The sequence below is a fragment of the Zeus faber genome (genome assembly GCF_960531495.2).
Source record: "Zeus faber genome assembly, chromosome: 1".
In the NCBI taxonomy this organism is placed as follows: domain Eukaryota; kingdom Metazoa; phylum Chordata; class Actinopteri; order Zeiformes; family Zeidae; genus Zeus; species Zeus faber.
In genome coordinates, this window is record NC_137193.1 from 35608855 (window position 1) to 35621877 (window position 13023).

At 43.3% G+C, this 13023-nt stretch overlaps 1 protein-coding gene across 1 annotated transcript in view; it reads right to left on the reverse strand.

Annotated features, from left to right (window-relative positions):
* Nucleotides 1-13023, reverse strand: part of wdr18 (WD repeat domain 18) — a gene marked incomplete at its 5' end in the record, with an annotated part of 32109 nt that overhangs the window by 9076 nt on the left and 10010 nt on the right. Inside the window, 2 exons of the mRNA XM_080000173.1 lie at nt 4533-4676; nt 9284-9425. Coding sequence (XP_079856299.1) covers nt 4533-4676; nt 9284-9425 — 286 coding nt within the window. The remainder of the gene's footprint in view (nt 1-4532; nt 4677-9283; nt 9426-13023) is intronic.

Sequence of the window (13023 nt, forward strand, 5' to 3'; positions counted from 1 at the left end):
TTTAGGGCCCATTCAGACTTAATCTGCCTGAGAAATGAGAAATGTTCTTGAGTGGAAGAAACAGCACATGTACAGTATGAGCTGCTGCTTCCTGCTGAATACTGAGCATCAGCCCTGACACCATCATTTCTTCCCCAAGGAGGAAGAAAGCTCCGGGTTCTGGGGTCGTTTCAAGGTCTGAGCTGCAGGAAGCGTGGGCCGGTGATACCTCCTGACACCTTAATTGTCGGATTAAAAGCATCAAAGCCAGAGAATAACAAACAGCACCCCTTCTCCAGGAATTAGAAACACTGGGGCGTTCCACAGAGGAGCAGCTTCACCACACTGCTGGCATCGGAGGATTTGGGAGGATAACACATCAAAATGTAAATCTCCCATGAAGTGGAAAACACGACCCAGTATCAATTTCAATCACAAAAGGGATAAACGCATTCAGACGACGTACCATGTCCGAGACCCATCAGTAAAACATGACGCCAGCTTCACATTTCAAAGCTTCTCTGCCAGTCAATTATTACAATGGTCTTGTGTCCATTCAGACAAAACAATCAACTGTGTCCCTGATGAAGCGAAACAGGATTAATTATTTGATCAGTTGTCAGGCTTGGCTTCCCCATGCGTCTAAAAATGACTGCATTAGGATCATGAAAAACGACTAAATGTTGTTTGTTTTCTTACGAGGACCTTCTGAATCCCGCTCCTTGTCTCCAGCCCTCAGGACAGATTTAGAGGCTCCCGCCTCCCATGGACCCTGGAGCTCTGAGGTCCAGCAGAGGAGTTAGCTCTGCATCCAGGATTAGTGCTTCCAGATGCATGACGAGGAAGATGAGAGCATGATGAAGGCCAGAGGAAGAGGAGTAAACGGACGCAGGATGTGGAGAAGCCTGCAGGCAAACAGCTCATATCTCCACCAGGAAACCAACTGAGCTGCAGATCAATTTCCCTCAGAATTTACTTAACGCCATAAACAGTGAGATGTTGAAAACAAGCTCCAATAAATCATCTACTATTCTGGCACCATTCAGCTCGATCATAAGGCCACACCTCCTGTCCATTCCTCATCACTCCATCATCAGTGATCCTCGTTCTGCCCTTACTCTCCTCATCCCATTCTCCTTCCCTGCGAACACGTGAGCTATAAACACCCAAAGATCCAAATCCGGGCAGGGATTTCACTGGGAATTCTCAGGGTATTCCCTCTCAGCTGCCCTCTAGTTTTACATTGTGGTCGTGCTGCTGAACAGACACTGCACAAGACTTCAAACAGAATGGATTATGGGAGCGTTCCCACCAGCGCATCCTGACGCTTAACACTCAGATTCAAACGCTCATTAAAATGTAGAGCAGACGTCTGCTCGTCCAGATGTTCGGTTTGGCCCCGTAGCACCTGGTTCATCCCATACGACACCAGTAAATATCCAGATATCTGCTGTTGAGTTTGAGAAAACTCCCTCTAATATTTCAGACCTCATGCAGTCATTCAGTCATATCAACTTATCTTTTATTATTTAGACCTCAAAACTTCAGGAGGATGCACTACCGGGTAAAGGGGGTTAATAACGCTATTACATAATCGCCCCACCCCCACAGAAGCCCACATGGAGCTCCAGGTTTCAGCTCCAGGTTTCCAGGCATTGGGCTGCAGACTGCTCCAGGACCAGCCAGGTTGCTGGTTCTAACGCTGAAAATAGCTTTGTGTCTGAGCCTCAGATCCCCATTAAGGAGCGTGTAAAGCAAATCAAAGGAATCCAGAGCACTCATTGAGTGAGTCGGACATTTTGTTGTTGCTGCTTCGGGCTTTTCCAGATTCACACGAGCACACAAGGATCTTCAGTCTTAACTTTACTCACTGCTCAGTCATTCACACTGTTTCCATAGTAACCTATGTTCAACAGTTCAATACGCACACGTGAACCGCGGTATTAGGGTATCACCGTAAAAGTCCACTGGACGTGTGGGCAGTGTACTAGCACGGCGTGTCTTAAGTGCATACTTTATTATTAAATCCACTGTTGGAGATCCACTGGCCCATCAGTTGTGCGAAATCTGCACGGAATCGATCCACGCAGCATTTCTCTATTTTGACGTGCAAGGTCTTTCTTTTTAACTCTGCATGGCTATGCAAGCCTTTTCAACAGAAAAACAAGATAAAAGTACATAGAAATGTTTTTGTGCAAAAAAGAGTTCTATCAATCAAGATGTCCAATTGGAAAACAATCCCTTGGGATGGCCGTGCCTCTCGTTATTACAAACTTTTCTTCAGACATTCTCACACTTGCACCAGGCGCTCGTCTCACTTCCCTCTCTCTCCTCTCCTTCCACACTCTGACTCTCTGCTGGGAACTCACACCCTAGACACCTGGGCCAATTACTCACTATCCTGGACACCTCCCCTCCAATCAGATGAACTTAAGCAAATTATAACATACCACTGAACTTGAACCGCCGTCTTCCCCCACAGTAATACATACACAGCGTTACATGAGTTAATTATGGCAGACTACTTAAAAACAATTTTTAAAACTTTTTCTTAAAACCTTAACAAAAAAAAAAAAAAAAAATAATAATAATAATAACAACAATAATAATTCTATTAGATAAAAAAAAAATTTATTTAATATAAAGACACCAAAACCGTACTGTTACCGTGAGCCCAAAACCGTGATACATACCAAGCCGTGGGCCCACTGTACCGTTGCATCCCTAATATCTACACCAAACAGTCACAATATTAAAACCACCACTAATAACCTCGTATTGTAATAATAACCTAGTATAAACTAATATTGTGTAGCTCATCCTCACTCTACCCCCGGCCATCCACATGATGCAGAAGAAAATGTGTTTCATCAGACCAGGCCACCATCTTTCATTTCTCCATGGTCTAGTTCTGATGCTCACGTACCCATTGTAGGCGCTTTCGATAGTGAGCAGAGGTCAGCATGGACACTCTGACCAGTCTGCGGCTACGCAGCCCCATAGACAGTAAGCTGCGATGCACTGTGTGTTCTGACACCTTTCTATCATAGCCAGCGTAAACGTTATCAGAAATTTGTGCTACAGTAACTCTTCAGACCAGACGGGCTAGACTACGCTCCCCACATGCATCAATGAGCCCATGGGCGCCCATGACACTGTTACCGGTTCAACGGTTGTCCTTCCTTGTCCCACTTTTGGTAGTTAGTAACCACTGCATACCGGGAATGCCCCACAAGACCTGCCGTTTTGGAGATGCTCTCACCTGGGTCATCTAGCCATCACAATTTGGCCTGTGTCAAAGTCGCTCACCTGTCTTCGCTTCATCTGTCAGTGGTTTTAATGTTGTGATGAGCCACAAAAATTAAAACCACTGACTAGTGAAGTAAATAACATTGCTCATCTCGTTCCAATGGAACCTGTCAAAGGCAAGCGTAAGTGCGGCGGACCAAGGTGGCGTGGTCAAGCCGCTGCTGCAGACAGGCGGCGCAGGCTTCCATTCCGGGGCCACTCAGCTTCTGTGGATCAGGCGAATCAACGGAGGGACTCTGCTGATTCCTCTGATCCTAAACACAGGAAATAATAAATGTTTGGTTGTCCCCGTAGCAAGGAAGTCGCTGGACACTCACCAAAGCGCTGAAGCCCATGGACTATTTTCTTATTGGCCTGCAAGCCCCTAAGTTAACATTTTGGCCCACGAGCCACCTTTTGTTTAAAAGACTGAGCAACAAATGCACACCAACTGGCGCTGTTTCGCCTGCCTTTTCTTCCTCATTCCATGTCCCTGCGCCAGAAAGCACCGCCACAGTAAGGATCTGAATGACTTTGACAAGGGCCAAATTGTGATGGCTAGACGACTGTGTCAGAGAATCTCCAAAACTGCAGCTCTTGTACCCCACAAGTTTCCAAGATATGCAGTGGTTAGTACCTCCCAAAATTGGTGCAAAGAAGAATAACGGTGAACCAGAGACAGGGTCATGGGCGCCCATGGGCTCAATGATGCACGTGAAGGTCTAATCCTACAGAAGAGCTACTGTAGCACAAACTGTTGAGAAAGTAAAATCTGGCTATGATAGAAAGGTGTCAGTACACACAGTGCATCACAGCTTGCTGCGTATGGACACATGAGTGTCCATGCTGACCCCCGCCACGTGCCGCCTACAATGGGCACGTGAGCGTCAGACTGGACCATGGACCAATGGAAGTTGGCCTGGTCTGCTGAATCACGTCTTCTTCTACATCATGTGGATGGCCGGGGTTAGGGTCCAATCGGATCAAGCATCTGTGGGATGTGCTGGAACAACAAGTCCGATCCCTGGGGGCTGCACCTCGCAACTTCCAGGACTTAAAGAATTTGCTGCTAACATCTTGGTGCCAGATACCTCAGGATACCTTCAGAGGTCTTGTGGAGTCCATGCCTCGACGGGTCAGAGCTGTTTTGGCGGAACGTTGGGGAGCTACACAATATTAGTGGTGATTAGTGTTGGCTTTTAATGTTGTGACTGATCAGTGTACATACTGTTGTTGGTGAGTACTTTGTGTGTACTGGGACTCACCTGGCTGCAGAGCGACACCTGGAAGATGTTTCCATCACTGCCGCCACAAAACAGGAAGTATTCACAGGGGTCAAGGGTCACAGACATTATCCCAACGTCGAAGAGGACGGAAAGCAGGAGCTCGCCAGAGGAGAGCTCCCACAGCTGGGGGGGAGGGGGAGAGTTTAAGACGGCATTAAAATCGCTTCAACTAGATGAGAAATAAAGAGGCAGAGCAGCAATATTTGACTGTTTTAATATTTTCCATATTCCGATACGGTTATAAAGCTTCTCTTGTTCAAACTTTAATCCCTTTATGTTAATTACTTTATTTAACTTAGAGAATATTACCATATGCAGCTTCTGGGAATATACTGGAGAGAGTTAAAAATCTTGTCCTGTTCAAAAAATACTGCCCTTAAAGTGCCCTACACCTTGAATACTGTCCTTAAACCTGATCTACACCAGGAATACTGTCCTCAAAACTATCCCACACCTGAAATACTATCCTTAAAACTATCCTATACCGGGAATATTGTCTTTAAAACTATCCTACACCTGGAAAATGTCCCCAAAAACCACCCTACACCTGGAATACAATTCTAAAAACTACCCTACACCTAGAATAATGTCCTTAAAACTACCCTACGCCTGGAATACTCCCCTAAAAACTATTCTCCACCTGGACAACTGTCCATAAAACTACCCTACACCTGGAATTCTGTGCTTAAAACTATTCTACACCTGAAATACTTTTGTCCTACACCTGGATACCTGCCTTACACCTGGATAGGTGTAGGACAGATTTCCAGGTGTAGGTCTGGTATATAACCAGGTCTGCAGTAACAGTAGGATTCCAGAGAGTCAGAAGAGTCGACTTCCAATCGTGTGGTAACACAGAACATCAGCATAGCGTGTTCCAGACTGAAGAGATAAGAGATAAAACCTCCTGGTTCATCTGTCACCTGAGCCTCCTCCTGCCAAGTTCCTGACAGCCATTCATCTCACTGCAATTAATGGAGTATTATACTGTATAATTCTGGCTCTTCGCCCAACTCTCACTTGGGGTCCAAATTAATAAAAAGCATTCAAGAGCATCTCACAGTGTCCTGTATCTCAGAGTGTTCACAACTCAGTGTTGAGTATCCTTGAAAGTGCAGCATCTGAATGTCCAGCATCTCAGAGTGACCAGCTTCACAGAGTCCATCACAGCTTGTCCGAGTCAAGTGCTGAGCTGTGCTGAAATCAGATCTTAACGCAGGGGTTTGTTGGACGAACTCGGGGAACTGTATTAACTTGAGGACGGAGTGAGAAGCCCCTCCACATCAGAGTCAGAGATGGTTGCATCCCTGAGGCTCCAAGTCTCAGCGGTAGAGGTTATCTCTCTGCGACATGAAGCTCATAATTGAGGCATCAATCACAACGAGTATGTGGACAAGGTCAGGCGCAAGTATTCATTTAACGGCCTACATGAGAACGAGACAGCCTGCTATCTCCTCAATACAGAATAATGCTTCTCATTAGCCAGCCACATTACAGGAACCAGCACTTGCATGTCAAGGAAAGATGGATGGATCTCGTGGGAGGTCCAAGCTCCCTACTGTGCTGTGAGGTCCCACCACCGTTCCGTGTTGACCTCCACCTTTTCTTCAGCCAGAACCTCGAGCAACAGAGCTGACTCCAGTGAACTTCACCCTGTGACTCATGTGTCAGCAGGAAAGTTTCTGAGCTACAGAATAAAATGGGTCGAGATAGAGCTAAGAGATATTCTAGGAGCTAGGACACAGCTCAGGGGCGAGGAGCCAGTCTAGGACCAAGGATACAGCCTAGGAGTTAGGAACCAGTCTAGGAGCCAGGAGACCAATTACTATTTATTATTAGATCATATTATTATACCCTATAATTTTATATATTATATTTTCATACACTATATTTTAAATGAATACACTATATTTTTATAGCCACTCCCTGTCTTCTGAGCTGTGAAAAACCGTGTTCCCCCCGAAGACAAACAGTTATCTGATCAGAGTTTATCAGAGAGCAGGATGTGAGGAAGAGTCTGGAGAATGAGTGTTAAAGGAAGTCTGGAGAAAGAGAGAGAGAGAGAGAGAAAGAGAGAGAGAGAGATTGAGTATGAGAGAGAGAGCGAGTACAAGACAGAAACGGACGGAGAGCTAGCGAGAGAGCGAGAGATTGTATTCCAGCTCTAACTGGTTCCTGACTGAACGGAATCTCAGGATGAAGAAAACACAAGAAAAACTATTCAGCTAGAGAAAAACATCAAAGATAATCTGTGGATACTCAGAGTACTGAGAGTACTGTGGTAAGAGTACTGACACACACAGGCAGTGCTCTCTGGATTAAAATTGTGATGAGTGTTAATTCAATTAATGTTTATCTTGATAAATAAATATGTATTTTGGTGAGTCTGTAATCCAGCTGTCAAAGCTCAAGCAGTACACTTCATTCCTCCATCCCCTCACTCCTGAAGGACTCCTTTTAGCTGGACAGCCTCCCTCACTGCTGGTGTCCACCAGGCGGTCCTTGGGTTGCCACCGTAACAGGCCCCGCGCTCACCTTCTGGCCTCTGCCCTACTTTAAACAGGGTGTCCAGTCGGACTCCATATCGACAGCCTCCTCAGGATGTAGAATTTAGAAGACAGTTTAGAACTGAACGAACTAAAGGATCGTCTTCTGAGGTGACCATCTGACGGCTCAGCTGTTTAGCAATGGGTTCAGCATCAATGTGGACCACCAGGGGCCTGAAGATTTACGCTCTGGACGGTTTCACCTCCTCACATCTCAAACAGATCCAGTGTAATACACCAAATATCAGGGTTTTCTACTTCTGCAATTGTATCAGCTTCACCTCGCCTCTTAGATCCATAGAAGTGACATTAAAAGGTCTTGAGATGTTTGAACATCCACATCTAGTCAAACGGAAAACATCACTGAAGATACTGAACTCAGTTTCACTATGAACTGCAACGCTCACAGAACCACAGTACCGCATAAGCTAAAGTATGTACTTCATAAGGACTTCAAGCCAGAGAAACAGAGTCCATCTGGTGGAAAATCATAAAACACTTTGATATTATGTCTGATATGGAAGTTGGAAAACATCCCAAATGAGAGGTCCTGTTTTAGCCTCTTATCAGAGCCATAGCTGGGTCCAGGCCTTGCTAATTACACTCCCATGTATTTTAACTGAGGACACGGCATAGTCACCCCCCTGGAGGACATCTGAGGACGCCCGTATTGATCAGCAAGCTTCCTTTCAATCAAGTCAGAGCGGCTTGTCAATCAGCAATAGAACCAGAAGCTTCCACAGCTTCAACCGGTTCCTTCTTTAATGAGGTTCTGCAAGAGTCGATCCCTAACCAAAATGTTGTGATATATTTCATATAAGTTTCATCATAAAAACTGAAGTAATGTTTGGATATCAAACTTTTCCCCATAACGGTCACTGGGATCTAAACATCAAAATTAGAAATTGTGATTGATAATCAATATATCGAATATTCTTTGATTATCATGATGACTCATTCTTCAGATTAAACCATTTACTATGTTTTTACCGAGCAGGATCAGGAGATCCTCATCAGGTTTCTCGCCATAGTTTGTGAATGTTTGCTTATTGATCATTTAGTTATTGATAATATAATTAGATAATTTCTTGTTACATGTCGTGCTGCAGTCACACTGGTGCTGCAGAAAACACAGTTCTGTTTCAAAGAGACACAGTTAATTTGTTTATTTGTAATATCCGATGGACAGACTGAGCACAGTCTTATGGGATGTGGAGGAGACGGATACAGCAGAATATTATGTTATGTGGAGACAGACTGAGCAGCAGGGATGTGTAAGTTCTTCTGAGTCCTGAGTCTGAAGCAGAACAAGGAAGATCAAAACCAAGATGGAGCTCCAGCAGACCAGTGCTTTGAAGAGGGCTTGCGAGAAAGGAATCTGATTCCTCCTCCTCAGACATGCTTCCAGGACCAAGACCTCCTTAGACCATGGTGTGTTGTTGTTCTTGTCCTTTCAGGAGGTCTTCAGTCCAACATGGGTCTCAGCGTGTGGTTTCGATGATAACGTCCTGAATCTCCATGTCTCCGGTTTGTCCGAGGCATAGACCCCAAACCTCCACACGAGGGAACCTCTTTCTTGTCATTTATCTGTTCCATATTCTGTTGTTAGAAGGTGGTGAGGACCTGAGGTTCAGGCCTGAAGAACCTCAGAATCCAGATGTTATGGAATAATACAGAAATCCTTCGTCAGACTAATTTTCTGTTCGGAAAGTTTATCTAATCCTCTGCAGCAGGAACTCTCTTAGTGATTCCCCTTCTTTAATTAGTTTCTTCCAATCTATCGTTTAACTTCTTATCTGTTCATTTACTTTACCCTAGACCAATCAAAGCAGTGGTTGGAGGTCACATGACCCAGCAGGATGCTGTTGCTCTCTGAAATCCTGCGTTTACAGCTTTAGAACGTGGATTTTACTTTCAATGTTCAAGTCACATGATCGGAGGTGTCGAATCAGAACGCTTAGTTTTATGTATTTTAGTATTATGAATACTATTATTTATTATGTGTATTATCATGCACATTCATAAGTATATTATTCTTCTTCTTCTTAAGTATTCTATATTCTCTTGTAGTAAGAACAGGGCTCCTCTTATTTTTACCAAAAAGCTTGACATTTAAACTATGTTGAGAAATATCCACTTTTTTTGTTTATAAAATATGAATCTTAAGCCAGGCAAAAGCCTCACCTTGACAGTCTGATCCAGCGAGGCCGTGGCCACCCTGGCCTGAATTCCCATCATGCCGCAGTGCAGGTCTGTGATGGGCAGAGTGTGACGGGACAAGACGTGGAGCGGATCAGAACCCCGACCTGGGTCCCGCTGGACAACACTGAGGGGAGGAGAGAGGGGGAGGAAGGGAGAGACAGAATGTTATCATCCCCTAATTAATCACTCTGGATTAATCCAATTAATCACATGATGAGAGAGCGAGAGCGAGAGAAAGAGAGAGAGCGCGAGAGGAAGAGAGAGCAAGGGGGGGGGGGGGGGGGGTAATTAAAAATAATTTTATTAAACTTATTTTGCATGTTAACTGAAAGCAAGGCTTTAGACAGTAACTTGCAGGTTGGAATCCCAAGTGAAGTAATGTGGGGAAATGATGCCGTAAGTCTATTTAAGAAGTTTTTTTAAATATTTTATTTAGAATTACAGCTGGACTAAGTCTGTAATGGAGTTTGCCACGGCCAGCTAGAAGCTGATATTGCCCTCGACTTAAATGTGACGTCATGTAGGGGAGACAGGACAGAGCTAGTGCCACAATGATGCTCAGTGTGTTTTAATTTTAGATGTATTTCCCAGTTTCCTACTTGTATGAAATCAACATCAAAAACATGATTAAGAGACTGTTCCACTGTGGAAGACCCGGTCCAACCACTCCTACCGGGTCTCCTTATGGGAGTGGTGAGGCCGCAGGGTCCCTCACAGAGAGACGCTGACTTTTAGATTAATTTCTAATGGTACACACAGTGCGTACTACTGTACAGCTGCAGGCACCTGAATGTATTTTTTTTTTAAATTCATTTAATCAATGAATGATACACAAGCTTCCCAACACTAAAACGTGGTCCATGTGGGAGAAAGAAATCTGTGAAAATTCAGAGTGATGACATTGAATGAAACAAAACCCGTCTCTCTGCTGTTCTCTTTAAGTTTACCACGGTCTAATTTGGGATGGGACTTTATATTGTAAAAAAATGGATTTTGTGTAAAATTTACTTGTAAATAATAAATCCTAAACACAGTACTTTACATCCTAAATATCAGTGAAACAAAGTGACTCAACTGCAACTGACGAGCACTCTGCTATTGCCATGCCCCGTTATGACCACCCCCGTTATCACCATGACACAGACATGTTTCTGTATTTTTGCCTTTTCTAATGTTTTTCAAACCATATTCTCAATGAGCCAAAGGTGTAAAATCACAAAAAAAAACCTGATAGTTGCTCTTTAGGCTCTTGAAATTGAAACTGAAAATTTTAAATTACTAATATTTAAATTCATAATAATAACATGAAAAAAATGCAGCAAAGAGAGGACTTATCAATAAAATAAGAGTTTGTCAGTGCTTCTAATTTATTGTTAAATTTTTTATTAAAAACTATTATTCACAACAATTATTTCGTTTTTTTAGTATTTAGTAATTATTTTGCTTTATAAATCTATGTTTTCCAGCTGTCATCCATAATTTAGACCAGGGGTGGGCAAACTACGGCCCGCGGGCCATATCCGGTCCGCGGCGTTGTTTAATCCGGCCCGTCAGGAATTTACAGTAACAACAATCCTAGAATATATTTAAATTTGCAGTATTCATTTCACTGTTACTTTCCTGTAATACTTAACGGTACCACCAGATGGCACATTGCCGGGCCTTCTCTGATGTCAAGTCACTCTTCTTCACTTTACCTGATCTTCACGTATGCATCACCCATAACAAAATGACCAGACGAAAAAAATCGTGGAGATAATGGGGAAAGCCGATGATTTTCTCGAGCTGAAATCAAACACTGGCTTTGTGATTTGGCGTTCGCTGTGGACATCCTGGCACACATGAAAGATCTGAACGTGAAGCTACAAGGGAAATTTCAGTTTGTAGACGACATGTATTCAAAAGGTGAAAGACTTCAAGGTAAAATTGACTTTGTTCTCTAAACAAATGACAAACTAATCATTTGCGCATTTCCCCACGCTGCCGCCGCTGAAAGACGCCCCCCAACATGCCAGCAAATACAGTAAATCGCTGGACGACCTGCACGGAGAGTCTGCCGAGTCTCTGATTTTGAAAAGATTGAGAAGTCACTTCAGCTGGTGTCATGTCCCCTGTCATTCGATTGTGAGGCAGCGCTGCAGGAAATACAGTTGGAGCTGATTGATCTCCAGTCTGACTCTGTCCTCAAGCAGAAGTTCAGCTCCGTCAAACTGGATACGTTTTATTCTTCACTGAATGAGACAAAGTTTTCAAACACCCAACAGATGACACAGAAGATGCTGGTGTTATTTGGCTCTACATGTGTGTGTGAACAGACGTTCAGTGTGATGAACATAAACGAAACACGCCACAGAGCCCAGCTTACTGATCAACACCTGAGCGCTCTCCTACGAATTTCCACAACGAAAGTGGCACCAGGTTTTGATGCGCTGGCAAAAAAAGGGCGACCAGCAACACTGTTGTCATTAAATCCATCAATGGGGAGTTGTTGTATTTTTTATTTGAAAATGAATTTATTAATTAAAAAATGGGATAAGAGGAAAAAGATTTCACATATATTTTACACTTTATGCTTGCTCATTTTTCACCTCATCTACTAATGGTCTGGCCCGCCGGTCAGCTTTAAAAACGAAGCGTGGCCCTCGAGCCAAAAAGTTTGCCCATCCCTGATTTAGACCCCCCTCCATCCAGGAAGCCACTTTTCACGATCAATACAATCAGAGCCTCAGTCAGTCACAGAACTAATTGTTTATTATTGATCAATTGCTGATCACTGAATTACTCCATTATTATTGCATTACAATTGATTATTATTACAAACTGTATTGATTAATTTAAGAGATTGCTCTCCTCCTGGATAGAACTGGTTGGATCCTCCACAAGTTGTCATTAATCAAATATCCATAAATATTGAAAATAGGCAAATATGCACAAATAGCCAAAAAATAAAAAATAGAAAGTCAAATACAGTGGTACCTCGACTTACGACTGCATCTACTTACGACTAATCCAAGATACGAGTAGCGATAGTTGCAAAAATTTGTATCGACTTGCGACCGATTGCTCCAAGAAACGAGCATGGAAATTTGTCGTTGGCACGTCGGTGGCCACTCAGCAGTCAGTCAGTCAGTCAGTCAGCAGTCAGTCAGTCAGTCAGTCAGCGGGCGACCTAGATGGTGTGTGCACATAGTTTGTGGCTTATCGATATTTTTTTCATATTTACTGTGATTGTGCTGTGTATTTTATTTATTTTCACCCTTCATGATTTCATAATTCATATGGGAAAAATAGCTTCGACCTACGACTGTTTTAACATACGACCATTCTTGTAGAATGAATTACAGTCGTAAGTCGAGGTACCACTGTATATGAAAATACACTGAACACAGGTACTCCACACTTAACGACCGAGTTCTGTTTCTAGGACCAGGTCTTTCAGCAAATTGGTTGATAAGCGAGGACCCGTGTAATTACACGGTAAGGGGGCGTGGCCATTGCGAACGCTAGTGTAATTAATACTGACAGACTGCTGGAACGAGACTGAGACTGAGAACGGTGATGAGATGACATGTATACAGTGTATATAGTATATATAGTGTATATATAGTGTATAGTGTATATAGTGTATATATAGTGTATATATAGTGTATATATTGTATATAGTGTATATATAGTGTATATATAGTGTATATAGTGTATATATAGTGTATAAAGAGTGATGT